Source organism: Taudactylus pleione, unplaced genomic scaffold (genome assembly GCF_031769625.1).
Source record: "Taudactylus pleione unplaced genomic scaffold, aTauple2 ptg000248l, whole genome shotgun sequence".
NCBI lineage: Eukaryota > Metazoa > Chordata > Amphibia > Anura > Myobatrachidae > Taudactylus > Taudactylus pleione.
In genome coordinates, this window is record NW_028284650.1 from 1,176,281 (window position 1) to 1,197,140 (window position 20,860).

The 20,860-nt window shown below is 43.8% G+C and overlaps 5 protein-coding genes across 5 annotated transcripts; 3 read left to right on the top strand and 2 right to left on the bottom strand.

The window, feature by feature from the left end:
• The first annotated feature begins 14,627 nt into the window (after nucleotides 1–14,627).
• Nucleotides 14,628–15,114, top strand: LOC148515454 (histone H3). The gene has a single exon (XM_088479929.1). It carries the CDS (start codon nucleotides 14,644–14,646, stop codon nucleotides 15,052–15,054), a length of 411 nt encoding a protein of 136 aa, XP_088336055.1. The 5' UTR covers nucleotides 14,628–14,643; the 3' UTR covers nucleotides 15,055–15,114.
• A 1,017-nt stretch (nucleotides 15,115–16,131) lies between these two features.
• Nucleotides 16,132–16,634, bottom strand: LOC148515455 (histone H2A type 1-like). Its single transcript, XM_088479930.1, has one exon. The coding sequence runs from the start codon at nucleotides 16,595–16,597 to the stop codon at nucleotides 16,205–16,207; it is 393 nt and encodes a 130-aa protein (XP_088336056.1). The 5' UTR covers nucleotides 16,598–16,634; the 3' UTR covers nucleotides 16,132–16,204.
• Nucleotides 16,635–16,906: 272 nt separating this feature from the next.
• On the top strand, nucleotides 16,907–17,364 carry LOC148515456 (histone H2B 1.1-like). Its single transcript, XM_088479931.1, has one exon. The coding sequence runs from the start codon at nucleotides 16,931–16,933 to the stop codon at nucleotides 17,309–17,311; it is 381 nt and encodes a 126-aa protein (XP_088336057.1). The 5' UTR covers nucleotides 16,907–16,930; the 3' UTR covers nucleotides 17,312–17,364.
• A 1,305-nt stretch (nucleotides 17,365–18,669) lies between these two features.
• On the top strand, nucleotides 18,670–18,981 carry LOC148515457 (histone H4). The gene has a single exon (XM_088479881.1). It carries the CDS (start codon nucleotides 18,670–18,672, stop codon nucleotides 18,979–18,981), a length of 312 nt encoding a protein of 103 aa, XP_088336007.1.
• A 741-nt stretch (nucleotides 18,982–19,722) lies between these two features.
• On the bottom strand, nucleotides 19,723–20,513 carry LOC148515458 (histone H1.5-like). Its single transcript, XM_088479932.1, has one exon. The coding sequence runs from the start codon at nucleotides 20,496–20,498 to the stop codon at nucleotides 19,845–19,847; it is 654 nt and encodes a 217-aa protein (XP_088336058.1). The 5' UTR covers nucleotides 20,499–20,513; the 3' UTR covers nucleotides 19,723–19,844.
• Between the last annotated feature and the right edge of the window lie 347 nt (nucleotides 20,514–20,860).

Here is a 20,860-nt window from a genome sequence, read left to right on the forward strand (position 1 = left end):
GTTTTTGGGAAGACCAGTAAGGAGACTATTGCAATAGTCAAGGCGGGAAATAATAAGTGCATGAATTAGAGTTTTTGCAGTGTCTTGTGTGAGATATGGTCGCATTTTGGATATGTTTTTTAGATGTATGTAACATGATTTAGAGACAGATTGAATGTGGGGAACAAAGGACAGTTCAGAGTCAAGGATGACACCAAGGCAGCGAGCTTGTGGGGCAGGGTGGATTGTCGACTTATCAACTGTGATAGAGAGATCATGTTGGTAACTGTTGTTGGCTGGTGGAAATATAATTAATTCTGTTTTAGAAATATTAAGTTTCAGGTGGCGAGATGACATCCAAGATGAAATTGCAGAAAGACATTCAGTGACACGGACTAGTACAGTTGGTGATAAATCTGGGGAAGATAGGTAGATTTGAGTATCATCCGCATACAGATGGTACTGAAATCCAAAAGAGCTGATTAGTTTGCCAAGAGAGGAGGTATAGATTGAGAATAACAGAGGCCCTAACACAGAGCCTTGAGGTACTCCAACTGATAGAGGTAGCGAAGAGGAGGCAGAGTCAGAAAAACGAACAGTGAAAGAGCGATCAGATAGGTAGGAAGAGAACCAAGAAAGAGCAGTGTTCTTAAAACCCAGGGATTGTAGTGTTTGTATGAGAAGAGAGTGGTCAACAGTGTCAAAAGCAGCAGAGAGATCTAGAAGAATTAGGAGTGAGTAATGGCCTTTAGCCTTGGCAGTGACCAGATCATTTACTACCTTAGTCAGTGCTGTCTCTGTGGAGTGTTGGGAACGGAAGCCAGACTGAAGTGGGTCCAATAGGTTGTGTGAGTTAAGAAAGTGTGTGAGGCGAGTGTAGACAAGTCTCTCAAGTAGCTTGGAGGGGCATGGGAGCTGGGAGATAGGACGGTAATTTGAGAGAGTGTTGGGGTCAGAGTTTTGTTTTTTCAGAATAGGAGTAATCACTGCATGCTTGAACAGTGATGGAAAGATGCCAGTAGAGAGAGAGAGATTACAGATTTTAGTTAGGGTTGGGATAAGCACAGGAGACAGAGCTTTACTGATTTGTGAGGGTATAGGATCTAGAGAAGAGGTAATAGAGTAGGGGGATGAGAAGAGGGAAGATACTTCATCTTCATTTGTGAGATCAAATGAAGAGAATATGCCAGAGGATACAGGTAGCGAATTGAGCAGGTCACTAGCTGAGGAAGAGCATACCATTTCATTTCGTATCTCATCAATCTTGTCCCTAAAATAGGATGCCAAATCTTGTGCACAGATAGTAGCAGGTGGTTTGGGTGAGGGAGGGGTAAGAAGCAGTTTAAATGTATTAAAAAGTCGCTTGGGGTTAGAGGCTTGAGCAGAGATAAGAGATTGGAAATATGATTGTTTGGCAGTGTCCAGAGCAGTACGATAAGAGTTGTAGATAGTCTTATATGTGAGGAAGTCACTTGGAGTATGAGACTTTCGCCACTGACGTTCTACTTTACGTGAGAGTTTTTGTAGATGCCTTGTAAAGTTAGAGTGCCACGGTTGACGTCTAAGTTTACGTGGTGTGTGATGGGTAGCTGGAGCTACTTCATCAAGGGCTTTTTCTAGAATCTGGTTTAAGTGTGATGCAGCAGTCTCTGGAGAAGTGAATGTAGAAATTGGTGAGAGTTGTTGTTGTAGAGAGGTAGATAGTTGATGAAAGTTAATAGCATTAATATTTCTGCGGGTTTTAGGAGGTGTGGTTGATTTCACTGACGTTGAGGTTGATGTAATTGAGGAGAGTGTGCAGGTGATAAGGTTGTGATCTGAGAGAGGGAGAAGAGCATTAGTGAAATCAGAGACTGAGCATAGTCGGGTGAATACAAGATCAAGGCAGTGGCCCTCCTTATGAGTAGCGGAGTCAGTCCATTGGGAGAGGCCAAGAGAGGAGGTTAGAGAGAGTAGTTTGGAGGCATGAGGAGATTGTGGACTGTCAATGGGGATATTGAAATCACCCATAATGATGGTGGAGATGTCAGAGGATAGGAAGTGAGGGAGCCAGGCAGAAAAATGTTCCAGAAATTGTTGAGGTGGCCCAGGTGGGCGATAGATAACAGCAACTCGCAGAGAGAAAGGGGTGAAAGTCCTGATTCAATGTACTTCAAATGATGTAAATGTGAGTGAAGGTACCTGTGGGAGAACTGTGTATGTAAAAGATTGGGAGAGTAATAGTCCTACCCCACCTCCTTTACAATTACCAGGCCTGGAGGTGTGTGAGAAGTGTAGGTTACCATAAGAAAGTGCAGCAGGGGAGACAGTGTCTGATTGCGCGAGCCATGTTTCTGTTATCGCCAGAAGGTTGAGGTTAGTTGAAATAAAGAGGTCATGGATGGATGTTAGTTTGTTGCAGACAGAGCGTGCATTCCATAAGGCACATTTTAGTGACTTGGAGGGTGAGGGGAGGCACGCAATATTTATATTGACCTTGCCCAACAAGGTTTTGGACATGAAATAGGGCATTACATTGGGCACAAACACCAAATAATACATTTGAATAAGTAGCTGTAGTTGTGCAAAGGGTAAAGAGCCTTGTGCAACAAATTTGACACTTGGAATCCACACAAGGAAGTTACTTACATATGTCCCACTTGCAATTGGCCAAGCCCAAAAATGTTTTGGGCATGAACTAAGGTGGTAAATTGGGCATCAGCACCATATTTTATTCATTTGAATAAGTAGCTGTAGTTGTGAGAGGGTTAAATAGCCTTGGGCAACAAATTTGACACTTGAAATCCCAAGAGGGGCGTCAATTACATGTAATTCAAATGCAATTGGCTTTCCCCAACAAAGTTTTTGGCTTGAAATAGGGTATTAAAGTGGACACAGACACCAATTAATACTTTTGAATAAGTAGCTGTAGTTGTGCGAGGGTTAAATAGCCTTGGGCAACAAATTTGACCTTTGGAATCCAGACAGAAAGTTCTTTTACATTTAACCCTCATGCAATTGGCCTTGCCCAACAAGGTTTTAGGCATGAAATAGGGTGATAAAGTGGGCACAATGACTAATTTATATATTTGAATAAGTAGCTGAAGTTGTGCAAGGGTTAAATAGCCTTGGGCACCGGTTTGACACATGACATCCACACCGGGTGGTCACTTACATATGAGCCACTTGCAATTGACCTTGCCCAACAAGTTTTTGGGCAAGAAATATGGTGGTAAAGTGGGTACAGGGACCATATTTTCTTTAATTGAATAAGAAGCTGTAGTTGTGCAAGGGCTAAATAGCCTTGGCCAACAAATTTGACACTCGAAATCCACAAAGGGGGGGCACTTACATATGACCCACTTGCAATTGGCCTTGCCCAACAAGATTTTGGACATGAAATAGGGCATTAAAGTTGGCACAGGCACCAATTAATACAGTTGAATAAGTAGCTGTAGTTATGCAAGGGTTAAATAGCCTTGGCCAACAAATTTGACACTCGAAATCCACAAAGGGGGGGCACTTACATATGACCCACTTGCAATTGGCCTTGCCCAACAAGATTTTGGACATGAAATAGGGCATTAAAGTTGGCACAGGCACCAATTAATACAGTTGAATAAGTAGCTGTAGTTATGCAAGGGTTAAAGAGCCTTGGGCAAAAAATTTGACACGTGGAATCCACATAGGGGGTTAATATACATATGACCCATTTGCAATTGGCCTTGCCCAACAAGGTTTTGGGCATGAAATTGGGTGGTAAAGTGGGCACAGTCACCAGATGTTATACATTTGAATAAGTAGCTGTAGTTCTGCAAGGGTTAAATAGCCAATAGGCAACAAATTCTACACTTGGAATCCACAGAGGGGATTCACTTACATATGACCCACTTGCAATTGGCCTTGCCCAACAAGATTTTGGACATGAAATAGGGCATTAAAGTTGGCACAGGCACCAATTAATACAGTTGAATAAGTAGCTGTAGTTGTGCAAGGGTTAAAGAGCCTTGGGCAACAAATTTGACACGTGGAATCCACAGATGGGGGTCACTTACATATGACCCACTTTCAATTGGTTTTACCAATAAGGTTTTGTAGATTAAATAGGGTGGTAAAGTGGGCACAGGCACCAATTAATACATTTGAATTAGTAGCTGTAGTTGTGCAAGGGTTAAATAGCCTTGGGAACCACATTTTACACTTGGTATCCACAGAGAGGATTCACTTACATATGACCCACTTGCAATTGGCCTTGCCCAACAAGATTTTGGACATTAAATAGGGAATTAAAGTTGGCACAGGCACCAATTAATACAGTTGAATCAGAAGCTGTAGTTGTGCAAGGGTTAAATAGCCTTATGCAACAAATTTGATAATTGAAATCCACAAAGGGGGGTAACTTACATATGACCCACGTGCAATTGGCCTTGCCCAACAAGGTTTTGGACATTAAATAGGGCATTAAATTTGGCACAGGCACCAATTTAAACATTTGAATAAGTAGCTTTAGTTGTGCAAGGGTTAAAGAGCCTTGGACAACAAATTTTACACTTGGAATCCACAGAGAGCATTCATTTACATATGACCCACTTGCAATTGACCTTGCCCAACAAGGTTTTGGGCATGAAATAGGGTGGTAAAGTGGGCACAGTCACCAGATTTTATAAATTTGAATAAGTAGCTGTAGTTGTGCAAGGGTTAAATAGCCAATGGGCAATAAATTTTACACTTGGAATCCAAAGAGGGGGGTCACTTACATATGACCCACTTGCAATTGGCCTTGCCCAACAAGATTTTGGACATTAAATAGGGAATTAAAGTTGGCACAGGCACCAATTAATACAGTTGAATAAGAAGCTGTAGTTGTGCAAGGGTTAAATAGCTTTGGGCAACAAATTTTACACTTGGAATCCACAGAGGGGATTCACTTACATATGACGCACTTGCAATTGACCTTGCTCAACAAGGTTTTGGGCATGAAATAGGTTGGTAAAGTGGGCACAGTCACCAGATTTTATACATTTGAATAAGTAGCTGTAGTTCTGCAAGGGTTAAATAGCCAATGGGCAACAAATTCTACACTTGGAATCCAGAGAGGGGATTCACTTACATATGACCCACTTGCAATTGGCCATGCCCAACAAGGTTTTGGGCATGAAATAAGGCATTAAAGTGGGCACAGACAATTTATACATTTGAATAATAAGCTGTGTTGTGCAAGAGTTAAATAGCCTTGGTCACTTTGTCAAATTTGACACTACCAACCAACAGCATGAGGTCACTTTCTCATGAGCCACTTGTATTTTGCCTGGCCCAACAAGGCTTTGGGCATGAAATACTGTAGGCTGGTAAAGTGGGCACAAGTACAGATTGTATTGATTTGTATAAGTAGCTGTAGTTTTGCAAGGGTTAAATAGCATTGGTCCACAAAAATTACCCTTAAAACAAACAAAGGGTTGTCACATACATATGACCTACATTTTGCCTGACCCATCAAAGTTTTGGGCATGAAAAAGGCTGGCAAAGTGGGCTCAGGTACAGCTTGTATTGATCTTAATAAGCTGTAGTTTTGCAATGTTTAAATAGCTTTGGCCCACAAAAATTACACTTGAAACAAACAGAGGGGGGTCACTTAAATATGACCCGCTTGTATTTTGCCTGGCCCAAAAAAGGTTTTGGGCATGTAATAGGCTGGCAAATTAGGAACAGGCACCAAATTATACCATTTTGAATAAGTAGCTGTAGTGTTTCAAGGGTTATATTGTCTTGGACCACAACAATTACACTTAAAAAATCAGCAAGGGGGGTCACTTGCATATGACCAATTTGTATACTGTCTGGCCCAAAAAGGATTTGGGCATTTAATAGGCTGGCAAAGTGGGCATAGGCACATATTGTATTGATTTGAATAAGTTATTGTAGTTTTGCAAGGGTTAAATACCCTTGGACCACAAAAATTAAACTTGTATCAAACAGATGGGGGTCACTTACATATGACCCACTTGTATTTTGCATGGGCAACAAATGTTTTGGCCATCAAATAGGCTGTCGAAGTAGGCAAAGGCACCATATTTTACCATTTTGAATAAATAGCAGTACTGTTTCAAGGATTAAATATCTTGAGCCATTAATATGACATTTGATACCAACAGATACCAACACCTACATATGAACCACTCAATCAACAGATACCAACACCTACATATGAACCACTCAACCAATAGATACCAACACCTACATATGAACCACTCAATCAACAGATACCAACACCTACATATGAACCACTCAATCAACAGATACCAACACCTACATATGAACCACTAATATTTTGCCTGGCCCAATTAGGTTTTGGGCATGAAATAGGCTGCCAAATTTAGGCACAGGTACAGAATGTATTGATTTCAATAAGTAACTGTAGTTTTGCAAGGGTTAAACAGACTTGGGCCACAATTTTGACCTTTGCAACCAACAGAGGGAGGTCACTTACTTGTGACACACTTGTATTTTGACTGGCCCAACAAGGTTTTGGACATTGAATAGGCTGGCAAAGTGGGCACAGATTGTATTGATTTGATTATGTAGTGTAGCTGTAGTTTTGCAAGGGTTCAATAGCCTTGGGCCACTAATTTGACACTTGAAACCAACAGAGGGGGTCACTTACACATGACTCAATTGTATTTTGCCTGGCCCAACAAGGTTTTAGGCATGAAATAGGCTGGCAAAGTGGGCACAGGCACCATAATTTTCCATTTTGGATAAATGGCTGTAGTGTTGCAAGGGTTAAAAAACCTTGGGTCACTAATTTGACACTTCCAACCAACAGTAGGAGGTGACTTACTCGTGATCCACTTGTATTTTACCCGATACAACTAGGTTTTGGGCATGAAAAAGGCTTGCAAAGTGGGCACAGGTACCCCATTATACTATTTTGAATAAGTATTTGTAGTGATGCAAGGGTTAAATAGCATTGGGACACTAATTTGACACTTAAAACCAACAGAGGAGGTCAGTAACACATAAACCACTTGTATTTTGCCTGGCCCAAAAAAGGTTTGTGCATGAAATACAGCAGGCTGCTTAATTTGGGCACAGGTAGAGATTATTTTGATTTGAAAAAGTAGCTATAGTTTTGCAAGGGTTGAATAGCCTTGGGCCACAAATTTGAACTTTGCAACCTACAAAAGGGGGGTCACTTACATTATTTTATTTTATTTATTAACAGTTTCTTATATAGAGCAGCATATTCCGTTGTGCTTTACAATTGCAAACATTAATAGAACAAAACTGGGTAATAACAGACCAATATAAAGGTAGGAAGGCCCTGCTCGCAAGCTTACAATCTATAGGGAAATAGGCATTGATACACAAGGATAGGTGCTATATATTGCATTTTGGTCCAGCCAGAATGCACAGTTTCTTGGTGGGCTGCATGATCCATTCACACCGGAATGTCGGCCAAATGTCATGAGGATGTGAGAGAAAGAGGATGTGTGAGGTTTTGTGTGGACTGCGAAAGGGGATGTAATTAGATATGGAAGCTATGAAGGTCATGTGGGCGGTTCTGGGATTTGATAAGCTTGCCTGAAGAGGTGAGTTTTCAGGGATCGCTTGAAGGATTGGAGACTAGAGGAAAGTCGTATTGTGCATGGTATGGCATTCCATAGAGTGGGTGCAGCCTGAAGAAAGTCCTGTAACCGTGAGTGAGTGGGAGCAAGTAATGCGTGGGGATGAGAGAGCACATCTTGTGCTGAGCGGAGAGGTCGGGTAGGGAGATATTTTTAGATGAGTGAAGAAATGTATGTTGGTGTGGTTTGGTTAATAGCTTTATGTGTAAGTAAGATTATTTTGTTTTGAATACAGTAGAAAACCGGCAACCAATGGAGGGACTGACAGAGCAGGGCAGCAAACGATGAACGTTTGGCAAGGAAGATAAGCCATGCTGCTGCATTCATAATTGATTGTAATGGCGATAGCCTGTTTTTGGGAAGACCAGTAAGAAGGCCATTGCAATAGTCAATGCGGGAAATAATAAGTGCATGGATTAGAGTTTTTGCAGCGTTTTGTATGAGATATGGTCGAATTTTGGATATGTCTTTTAGATGTATGTAACATGATTTTGAGACAGATTGAATGTGGGGAACAAAGGACAGTTCAGAGTCAAGTATGACACCTAGGCAGCATGCTTGTGGGGCAGGGTGGATTGTCGAGTTATCAACAGTGATAGAGAGATCTGGTTGGTAACTGTTATTGGCTGGTGGAAATATAATTAATTCTGTTTTAGAAATATTACGTTTCAGGTGGCGAGATGACATCCAAGATGAAATGGCAGAAAGACATTCAGTTACACGGACGAGTACAGATGGTGATAAATCTGGGTAAGATAGGTAGATTTGAGTATCCTCCGCATACAGATGGTACTGAAATCCAAAAGAGCTGATTAGTGGTATAGATTGAGAATAACAGAGGCCCTAAGACATAGCCTTGCAGTACTCCAACTGATAGAGGTAGCGAAGAGGAGGCAGAATCAGCAAATGAACAGTAAAAGAGCGATCAGATAGGTAGGAAGAGAACCAAGACAGAGCTGTGCCCTTAAGACCTAGGGATTGTATTGTTTGTATGAGAAGAGAGTGGTCAACAGTGTCAAAAGCAGCAGAGAGATCTAGAAGAATTAGGAGTGAGTAATGGCCTTTAGCCTTGGCAGTGACCAGATCATTTACTACCTTAGTCAGTGCTGTCTCTGTGGAGTGTTGGGAATGGAAGCTGGACTGAAGTGGGACCAATAAGTTGTGTGAGTTAAGAAAGTGTGTGAAGCTGGTGTAGACAAGTCTCTCAAGTAGCTTGGAGGGGCATGGGAGCTGGGAGATAGGACAGTAATTTGAGAGAGTGTTGGATTCAGAGTTTTGTTTTTTCAGAATAGGAGTAATCATTGCATGCTTGAACAGTGATGGAAAGTTGCCAGTAGAGAGAGAGATTACAGATTTTAGATAGGGTTGGGATAAGCACAGGAGACAGAGCTTTACTGATTTGTGAGAGTATAGGATCTAGAGAAGAGGTAATAGAGTAGGAGGATAAGACGAGTGTTGATACTTCATCTTCATTTGTGAGATCAAATGAAGAGAATGTGCCATAGGATTCAGGTAGGGAATTGAGCAGGTCACTAGATGAGGAAGAGCATACCATTTCACTTCGGATCTCATCAATCTTGTCCCTAAAATAGGAAGCCAAATTTTGTGCACAGATAGTAGCAGGTGGTTTGGGTGAGGGAGGGGTAAGAAGCAGTTTAAATGTATTAAAAAGTCGCTTGGGGTTAGAGGCTTGAGCAGAGATAAGAGATTGGAAATATGTTTGTTTGGCAGTATCCAGAGCAGTACGATAAGAGTTGTAGATAGTCTTATATGTGAGCAAGTCAGTTGGAGTATGAGACTTTCGCCACTGACGTTCTTGTATTTTGCCTTGCCCAATAAGATTTTGAGCATGTAATAGGCTTGTAAAGTGAGCAGAGGCACCAAATTATACCATTTTGAATAAGTAGCTGTAGTGTTTCAAGGGTTAAATAGCCTTGGACATCAAAAATGACACTTGAAACAAACAGAGTGGGGTCACTTACATATGATCCACTTGTATTTTGCTTGGCCCAAAAGGGTTTTGGGCAGGAAATAGGCTGGCAAAGTGGACATAAGGCACCAAATTATATCTTTTTTAATAAGTAGCTGTAGTGTTGCAAGGGTTAAATAGCCTTGGGCCACAAATTTGACAATTCCAACCAACAGCAGGAGGTCACTTACTCGTGACTCTCGAGTATTTTGCCTGGCCTAACAAGGTTTCAGGCATGAAATAGGCTGGTAAAGTGGGCACAGGTACAGACTGTATTAATTTGAACAAGTAGCTGTAGATTTACATGGGTTAAATACCCTTGGGCCACAAATTTGACACTTGCAACCAACGGAGCACTTACATAAATAGCGGGACCCAGCACCAGCAGGTGAGAGTAGAAATCTACCTGTGCTGCACAGAATGTTGAAGACACTCACAATGCACTGTTTTTTATGCAGAAGAAGTTAGAATGCCCCATATGATTTACACAAAGGAGAAGAAAATGGATTAACTCTATCACTTTTCCTAATGAGAGAATATCCTCCATCATAAACAGTATTCTGGCAACTACAATAAAGACACTTTCAGGCCCCCATTTATCAACATAGTATATTTCCTTTAGCGCTCGCTAGGGGTTATGACTTCTTTTCTGCATTTAACAAACAGCGGTAATCAAAGATGGCGAGAACACTGAAGTCCCAATTGACGTCAATGGGCACCAGTCGCGGCCCTTCTGGCTTCAGCAAAGCCTTCCAGCCACTGCTGAGTCACCCTGTCGCTACCAGCGTGAGGTTGCCAGCAGCCCAGCGGAGGACATCGCAGAGGAGGAGGACTTCGCGGGTCCTCGCTGGAGGGGTAAGTATTGGTAAATAACAGTGAATTTTTTTGTTTGTATCACAGTGTTCCTAAATTAAAAATTGTGCTGGTGTTTACCTTCATTGATAAATGGGGGCCTCAGTTTCCACAACAAAATCGCAAGCCTAGGAACAATATATTCAGAGACAAAGTTTCCCTGCATCCGGGCCGCCCGAGGACGTCACTTCCGGCCACGTTCGGAAAAGATATACAGAAGGAAAAGACTCCAACTCATGTCAGATCCAAGGGACCACCATCAGGTGTACATGACAGAGCGTATGACACATCAGGGAATACGCTAAGCTACAGTCTCTTCCCCCACCGGATATCTTCAAACCGGTACCGGAAGGGACTGGCTGCACGGCTATTTAAAGTGAATTAATTTCTCATTACCACCGAGAAAGGGAGAAATGGTCCCAAAACGCATTGAAAGGATAGGTGATAGAGCAACTACTACTGTGCTGTTTCTCTGAGGGCTTACATAGGGCCCCCGTAGCCACTCCCGTGCTGAGATTACAGTTCCGCATATTATAATTTTAAGGGCATGCATGTGGCATCCATTCAGTGCTGGTAGATGGCTGGGGCAGCCCAGCTGCTGACAGAAAACTGGGCTTGTCCCCAGCCTGACATGAAATGGGAGGCGTGCCATACAGGCATGCCCCCAAGTAACGTCATCTAGGAATCGTTGCCTACGAGGCCATGCCCCTTTATCGATGGCGCGCAGCTTTGCCAAGCGAGCAGAGTAACAGGCACGGTCCCTTTCTTGCATAGGGCCCTGGACTCAGACCTATGCGAGTGGGTCGGCTCTAAAGTCTCATGGTGCATACACACGGTCAAATTTCCTGTCAGATCTGAACGATAACGATTTTAAAAATCATTCAAATCTGACAGAAAATCTGACATGAGCCTTCAACGATGAACGATGCGCGTTCCCGCTTGTCAGATAACGATATCTGAATCTGATGTGTTTGCAGTCAGATTTGGACGATTCCATTTATTTTAATGCAGTCAGAAATCGTTCAAATCGTTGCTCAAATCCTTCATCTGATACATCTGACCGTGTGTATGCACCATCAGTCTGCAGCAGCAGCCCTGAGCAGCATCATTCAATGAGGGGTGAGAGGAATGGAGGGATGAAGTAGAGTCAGGTAAAGGTGAACAGGCAGGGAATGACGTATGAAAAGAGAGAGGTGGTAAAAATATAACTGCTGGTGTAGAGGCAGGAGAATAGCAATATAGGCAGATAATGAGAGTGGTGAGGGGAAAGAGGTGGGTAAGAAGGATGAGTATGGGGCAGCTAAAGTGGGATGAGAAGTTTCAATATTTAGGTTAGTGTCTCCAGCGGAGACTGCAGGAGATCACAGGTAAGACTACAAAAGACCCAGAAAAGTGAGATTTCAAAATGAGAGAGGGCGGGAGAGACAGTTTGGGAAGGGGCAGAACACGCCAGTGCATAGGAACAGTAATGTCATAATCACCATCTAATAGAGACACATAACTCATTAGACACATACACCGTCTCAGTTCAGTCTGAATGGAGGATGAGTTCTTGTATAAAGTAAAATATCAATAACTGCATTGGTAGGAATCCCGAAACTGATATTGTCCCTATATTAGGAGCGTCACAAGCAGCAGGATGTGACGCCTTGGAGGACTCCTCCCTCATAGACCAGAGGTTTCCCATTTGGTCCGCTCGCACTGTATAAGAGGAGGACTTTGCTGTAATTGTAACAGTATTGTTCTCTTTACAGCGAGTGATACAATACAAGTGATTAAAAAGCAACATGTCTGGCAGAGGCAGAGGCAAAGGCTGAAAGGGGCTCGGAAAAGGAGGAGCCAAGCGCCACAGGAAAGTGCTGCGGGATAACATCCAGGGCATCACCAAGCCTGCCATTCGCCGTCTCGCCCGGAGAGGAGGCGTGAAGCGCATTTCTGGTCTCATTTATGAGGAGACCCGCGGGGTGCTGAAGGTCTTCCTGGAGAACGTTATCCGGGACGCCGTCACCTACACCGAACACGCCAAGAGGAAAACAGTCACCGCTATGAATGTGGTGTACGCTCTGAAACGCCAGGGCCGCACTCTCTATGGATTCGGGGGCTGAACACTGATGTACATTGAATACTATCACCCACACAAAGGCCCTTTTCAGGGCCGCCTATTTCTTCTATGAGAGCGCTATAATTATTCCCTTGTACTATTATATGTATCTTGTCCTGGCTGACGCCAGACCTTATACAGAGTCCTAATATAAGCCTGTTTGCTGGTTTATATTTAGATCGTTACTAGTAAATTATGGGGAAACGACAGCTTATAGGTGAAATCTGCACGTAGTCACTCTCTGTCGGTCTTGTAAATGTATCGAGTGAGTACATTAAAGCATTGTCCTATGGGTGTCCCTATGTTAGATTATTACGGCCTCTGTTTCTATGATGGCACAAATCAGTGTATGTGGCTGACTAGTTCTAGACTGATAATTACACTGTTTATAAAGAAACAACCGCAATGGTCAGTGCTTCTTTAAACGTTAACTGTAGGAAATCCCTTTTAAAAGAAAAGTATTGACAAACCCCTTTCTGCCTGGGAAGGGCTCCTGCTCTATTTTGTGTAAAGAATTACACATTGCATACATTTAAATCAGCATTAAGATCCATTTTCAGACATTACCCTCCTTTAAAAGTAATTTGTCAAATGTCAGAGCATTACACTGGTTTAAGACAGAGTTTTATCTTCTAGAGCAGTAAATGTGAATAACATTGGTGGTATGTCATGTTTGCAACTGAATGTAAATGTAGCAATGAACGTGCTTTATACAGTTACAATATGGGCTATGGAAGCCTTAGCCTTTATTGTAACAGTATCATATGTATCAGAAGATAGAACCACTAAACCACACTGGAATTACAACACACTGCACAAAGGAATAGAGATATTGAGTGTTTTGAAGACATATTAGTAAATGAGTCAGTCAGTCTATCTGACAATTATTAAAATAGCCAGATTGTTTTCAGTCGTCTAGCGACAATCAGAAGCCAAACTAACGCTGCTCCTGGTTTGGTAGAAGACTGTTTAGGCTTTCTTACCCACACAGACACGTTCCTAGAGCGGTGACTCGGACTCCTGCTGGAAAAATACAAGAGTGAGACAGGGCTATACAGCCCATTCATCCGGTTCCCACGGTGGGGTGGCATTTGATGAGGCTGATAATAGATTGGGTAACTGCTTCTCGGAGATGGCTATTGCCCCAGCCACCCCCGAAAATATCTGGTGGCTAAAGTTACCCTGCGGAGGAAGTCTCTGAAAAGTTTTGCTAAAGCCCCGGGGGGAAGAACAACATATTATTCTAATGGTCATTACAAATGCATGTTCATTCCCAGAGACACCCCAAAATAATCTATTATGATATTTGTCTGGATGTGAAAAGATTTCCTTATGTCCAGCGTATTTGAGGAGAGTGGTAGGTAGGCTGGAATATAGCCCTGTAAACGCTGTGCGAGAGTCGCCTCTGGTTGGTGCGTGGGGTTAGGTCCGGGACCTAGACTATGGGTGATGGGGCGACCTGAGTTAGCTGCCGGCTATAACTTCTTACAGTGCTCCAATAGGTCTTGCACCTCTGATAATGTAAAGCTGACTGCTACAGACTACAGTATGTATTCCGGGAATACATACTATTGCAGTCCGCCTCCCAATCACATTACTATTGCCGACTGTAATGAGGGTAATTGAAATGTATGGGACTCCTTATGTATCAATTTCAATATACATTTAAATATATCTACCTAGGGTAAGTGTCATCAGCATTTTTTCCAAGAAGTGGAGTTTTTAAGGGGGATTTATTTTTTTTATCACTTCTGCTTGATACCAAGAAGAAACGTTCACTCGCTTGTACTAGGAATAGGCAATTTATGGCATTATAACTGATGGTGACCTTCACATGCCAGGCTGCCACAGATGTAACATGCCCTAACAGAACACCTTTAGGCTGGGATGTGTAGTTTGTACAATGGTGAGCAAAAACTCAGCAACCCTTCCTGCATTCACTTCCAGAATCTGGAAAAGTAGGCTGGACGTTTAAACGGCGGGATTTTTGAAAAAGCGGTTTTATTTTTATTTTTTAAAGCCAATCGGTGGAGAGGGCAGGACTACTTCTATCCAATCAGCGTGAAGCACTCTTTATATATAGGTTTGCTAAACGCTGTTGTGTCACTGTCTGTGTATTTAGTCACTTTGGAGGAATAATGGCCAGGACAAAGCAGACCGCCCGCAAATCTACAGGAGGGAAAGCTCCCCGTAAGCAGCTGGCAACCAAGGCTGCCCGGAAGAGCGCCCCAGCTACCGGCGGCGTGAAGAAGCCTCACCGCTACCGACCCGGGACTGTTGCTCTCCGAGAGATCCGTCGCTACCAGAAATCCACTGAGCTGCTGATCCGTAAGCTGCCCTTCCAGCGACTGGTGAGAGAGATCGCCCAGGATTTCAAGACCGACCTGCGCTTCCAGAGCTCTGCTGTCATGGCCCTACAAGAGGCCAGCGAGGCTTATCTGGTCGGGCTCTTCGAGGACACCAACCTGTGCGCCATCCACGCCAAGAGGGTGACCATCATGCCCAAAGACATCCAGCTGGCCCGCAGGATCCGAGGGGAGAGGGCATAGGTGGTACTCGGCACTCCTATACACACAAAAAAACCACAAAGGCTCTTTTCAGAGCCACCACATCTTTCTAAGCGAGCTGAAGCATAAACTACATATTAGTTTGAGCAACAGGATACTAGGTAATCCTCAACTCCGCTCTCCAACTAGGTGGGTAAGAAAGTACAAAACTCCCATTAAAAGTCGGAGCTCAAAGCGCATTAACTGTCTTCCCCCTCTCCTTCCTGGCAGCCTGTCGCTGTTTTGGATGGCGACAGGAGCCTCTTTATGGGGGGAAAATAAAATGCGGTGCACCAACAAAACCCGCAGTCACTTGCATGAAAACAACCCCCCATGATGGAGGATATATTACATTAGAGCTTGAAAGTTCCACAGCACAGGGATTGTTTTTCCCTTTGGACTCACTCTCCGCGATATTTTGATAGTCAAAGAAAACAAATATTATATACTACACTGTGGATCATAAAAATGATAGGTGCGCCAGATTCCAGACCCCTTCTGTACAAACTATTTGGAAATGTGAGGTTGTCTTTAAATAATCTCAATTGTGAGGTCAGCAACAACCCTAATGGTATTGTATTTACTTGATTTTAACTTGCCAGAAAGCCCGTCAATATTTTATTTCCTTTCAGTGGTTACACCACAATTCCATCATGTTAAATTAATCTTCTCACGTTCATGGAAAAAAAAAAAAGGGAAACCGAGCGCAATTCATTTTACACTAGCAACTTTATTAAATTGAAATCCGTATGCACTTACACTATGAGCATGTATATAAATCAGCCTACCAGATATAAGATACAGTAGATAAAGGTCTTTTGTGAGAAGAGGTGATGGTAAAGAAAAAAGGACTATTACTAGACTTGTGCCATAACAGATCAGAGCTTCTATACATGAGGGAGCGTTTTAGCAGCAGTAGTCTTTAATGGACGTGTGTATAGAGCAGAGCCTCCTCTGCACAGCTGCTATCCCCAATCTGGATGGAACGTTGGGGATGGGGTAAAACAAAGCGCTGCTGAGCAGCCAGGCGTCACTACAATAAGAAACAATGGCCGTGTTCTAGGCTCTCGTAGGAAGACGTGGGTGGCTCTTAAAAGAGCCTTTGTTCTATTACAGAGACATCGGTTTTGTAGTGGAAGTTGCCAGGATTACATTACTTGCTCTTGGCCGACTTGTGACTCTCCGTCTTCTTAGGCAGTAGCACGGCCTGGATGTTGGGCAGGACCCCTCCCTGAGCGATGGTCACTCCACCGAGTAGTTTGTTTAGCTCCTCATCATTGCGTACGGCGAGCTGGAGGTGGCGGGGGATAATGCGGGTCTTCTTGTTGTCGCGGGCAGCGTTGCCTGCAAGCTCCAGTATCTCAGCCGTCAGGTATTCGAGTACTGCGGCCAGGTAGACTGGTGCCCCGGCTCCCACACGCTGTGCATAGTTTCCCTTCCTCAACAGCCGGTGAACGCGGCCAACAGGAAACTGGAGACCGGCCCGAGAAGAACGAGTCTTTGCCTTAGCCCGGGTCTTGCCGCCCTGTTTCCCTCTTCCAGACATGATCGATTTACAAGCGCAAATAAAATCTAAATGAATTATAAGCCAGCCATACTCCTTATATTCCAAACAGGAAATCCAGTGCTTGCTCTGTGATTGGTCCCCTTTACACAATGTCCAATGCAGTTTAGGGTCATGCACAAACCAATCAGCATTTAGAGGGTGGAGTTATGTTGCCGTTCGACATTTGAAAAAAAACAAAACCGTCTACCCAATAGTACATCCTGAAGGGCTAAAGCCTCATTTGCATGGACTGACTATAAATGGAGCAGATCTGGGCCGTGTCAGCAACACATTTTCTACATTGTCGAAAGAGATTTTGTCTGTTGCTTCGAAATGCCTGAGCCTGCGAAGTCTGCGCCAGCGCCCAAGAATGGCTCAAAGAAAGCGGTGACTAAGACCCAGAAGAAAGATGGGAAGAAACGTAGGAAGACCAGGAAGGAGAGTTACGCCATTTACGTGTACAAAGTGCTGAAGCAGGTGCACCCAGATACCGGCATCTCCTCCAAGGCTATGGGCATCATGAACTCCTTTGTGAATGATATCTTTGAGCGCATTGCAGGGGAAGCTTCCCGCCTGGCTCATTACAACAAGCGCTCCACCATCACCTCCCGGGAGATCCAGACCGCTGTACGCCTGCTGCTGCCGGGAGAGCTGGCTAAACACGCCGTGTCCGAGGGCACCAAGGCCGTCACCAAGTACACCAGCGCCAAGTGATCTGCTTTCCTTCTCCCTCCCACATGAACACAGGCTCTTCTAAGAGCCACCCACCTCCTCTCTTAACGGGCTGTAACTATCATGGTTTGTGCTGTGACCCTACTTATATACTTGGCTGAATCGCAGAAACCGAGGCTGTATAGCCTGAATCTCTTACATGCATAGTTTTCTTTGCACTCTGCTGGTTGCAAAAAAAATAGTTTCTTTCAGGGGAAACTATTTTTGAAGAGCTAAAATGTATCCAGAATAAAAACCATCCCTTATTTAGATAATAAAGTACGCCCTGATCTGCATTTTCCATGATTGTTAACGTAGGGAGTACAGAAAGACAGCCGGCCTTAGATATATCTATTACAGTGATTATATAAGGTGATCCTGTGCTTCGCTTGTAGCACACTTGGATGCAGGCAACATCCGAACAACTCACAGGACACGTCAGTGGCATCGTGTCTGTGAGATAAAATAGAGAGATGGTATAATACAAGCACCATAGGTCTGACTCCAACAATATAATACCAGATCTATACTGATAACATTAATTTACTAATCATTTTGGAGTAAAGCTGCATAGTAACTAGTGAGGTACCGGCAAAATTGTGCATGATATTGATACATGCTACCTGTGAGACAGTGAATGACCGTCTATTGGAAATGACTATAATATAAAGCACTAATTACATGGAAGAGTGGGTCAGGCTTGGAGAAAGAAACCTAAATTAGGTACATAACAGCAAATGTTTTCATACACATACCCACCAAGATTAATTACATTTAATGTAGATTAGAGCTATCGCTATGTGTGATAAAAATTACAAGTGCTATTTAAACGAGCACAAATATGTGATCACAACCTTTGTTGATAAGAATCTGGATAAAAGAATAACCGCACATTATCCACATCGTGCTGTAGACTAGAAATCACTATATTGCTATAATAGACTTACAATGATAATTTTATCATGAGTGCTGTTTTCACTGGCAGCGGAATTTGTAGGATAATTGTGGGACAGCTGCTGAGTTTGAAAGACAATAGAAAAAGCTACATGTTTCAGAATTTGAAATAGTATTCATAGTAAAAAAGAACTTGCAACACTATCCATTACAGTCTCAGGCAGCTGAAATGATACAATTAATGTTACTCTGCGGCTGATTTTCAGAGACTGCAATGTAATGGTAGTAAGTAGTTTCAAAGAGAGCTATGTCCTGTCTTTAGAAAAGAAAGGGAGGGATACAGATGGCTCCTCCTCTCAAAAATTGAAGGCTTCAATCAGGTCCGCCCTTTGTCTTAATAAAGGGCAGCTGGCAGCTGTGCTGCTTATACGGTTTCGTTTTTGTTACTGATTTGAACAGGTTTCAAGATGTCAGGAAGAGGCAAAGGCGGTAAAGGACTCGGGAAAGGAGGAGCCAAGCGCCACAGGAAGGTGCTGCGGGATAACATCCAGGGCATCACAAAGCCTGCCATCCGCCGTCTAGCCCGGAGAGGGGGCGTGAAGCGCATTTCTGGTCTCATTTATGAGGAGACCCGCGGGGTGCTGAAAGTGTTCCTGGAGAACGTGATCCGGGACGCCGTCACCTACACCGAGCACGCCAAGAGGAAGACTGTGACCGCTATGGATGTGGTCTATGCTCTCAAGCGCCAGGGCCGCACTCTGTATGGTTTTGGAGGTTAACTAGGTCCGGCTGATCTCGTTTTCAGAAACACAAAGGCCCTTTTAAGGGCCACCTACAACACTCCTGAAATGAGCTTGATGAACATACTGCTTTTGTTTGATTTATTTTTTTCCACGGTAAGCAGCATCATCAACGCATGATCTATAATGAACAGAATAACTTATTTGCTACAAATAAAGAATCCTGTTGCTTTTCGGCTAACCTGCAGTTTGTTCATTTATATATGATCATATGTATATGGCGCCACAAGTGTTCCGCATCACCTTTCACAGTGCATAAACAAATTAGTGAACAAGAAACCAGTGACTTCCTAGACAAGGACATGGTTTACAGACATTGCTGCATAAACGATCATAACACTAAGCAGCTGGGCGTCACTTCGGTGGAGATTAATGTTTACAATTGTAAAGGGCAACGGAATATGCTGCGCTATATAAGAAACGTAATAAATAAATGTGTTAGGTGCCCTTGAGGGTAGTAAATAATATTAGATAAAAGTATAAGGGAATGTTGTGCAGATGGCGCGCTGCTGCTTTCCCCAGCACTAGTCTTTAGCTCCGAGTAGTCGGCTAAAAGTAGAAACCAGCGCATTCGATATACCTTTCCCCAGCTGTCCTGCTGCAGCATCAGCTCTATTCTAGAACACTGCGTTACCACACAGAAATCACAAGCTTAAGGTAGTGACTGCTGCTCAGTAAGCCCAGGAGATTTCATTTCTATTTTACTGTATCTAATGACTCAATTGTACAGGGCGCCCCTTCCAGACCGTCATCTGCCTACAGCTCTGCCACGAGAGGGTGGGTGGCTCTGAAAAGAGCCTTTGGTGTGATAATAAGGAAGCGAGGCTGCGGCGATTGATCCATTACTTCTTTGTCGCAGCTTTCTTGGGCTTAGCTGCCTTCTTTGCAGGACTCTTGGCAGCTTTGGGCTTCACTGCTTTCTTAGCCGGACTCTTGGCAGTTTTGGGCTTCGCTGCCTTCTTGGCCGGGCTCTTGGCAGCCTTCTTAGGCTTCTGTGGGCTTTTGGCAGCAGCCGCCTTTGCTGGTTTCTTGACCTTCTTCGGGCTCTTGGCTGCACTCGGAGCTTTCTTGGGCTTCTTCGGGGATTTGGCCACTTTCTTTGCCGCAGGCTTCTTGGGCTTCAGAGATTTCTGGGCGGGCTTCTTGCTTTCAACCTGCTTCTTATTGAGCTTGAAGGAGCCGGAAGCGCCGGTGCCTTTCACCTGGGTGAGGATTCCTTTGGTCACCAAAGCTTTCACGCCCAGTTTGACGCGGCTGTTATTCTTCTCCACATCATAGCCTCCGGCAGCCAGAGCCTTCTTCAAGGCGGAAAGAGAAACCCCACTGCGCTCTTTAGAGGCAGCCACGGCTCTCACAATCAGCTCGGAGACACTGGGACCAGAAGACTTGGGGCTCTTCTTGGATGATCCTCCTGCAGCTTTCTTCGTCTGTCTTTTCTTTTTGGCTGCGTCCTCTGATGGAGCAGGGACGGCGGCAGCTGGTGCAGTTTCTGCCATTTTACGGAATGCTTCTGAGTATAACAACTAATAACAATAATACAACTATGATTTTGCTTATATACCCATCTGGCTGTGCTGTGATTGGCTGCTGAGCGTGGGGCGTTCTGTGTTCCCATTGGCAGAATATGTAGCCGTGTAAACCCTTCAATGTCTGTGTGTAAGGGACATTCTGGTGTCAACTTGTGTTTCCCTAGCGCAGAAAAATAGTCATTTATACGGCATGAGAAGAGAAACGAGCTGGCTATCTGCACCACACTTGTGCTCCATGGTCTCTCCTGGCCCTTTATGGTCAATGCTGGCTTTGATGTTGCGAAGGAAAACAGGAATAGCCACTGGCAGCTCACCCACACCAGGCTGCA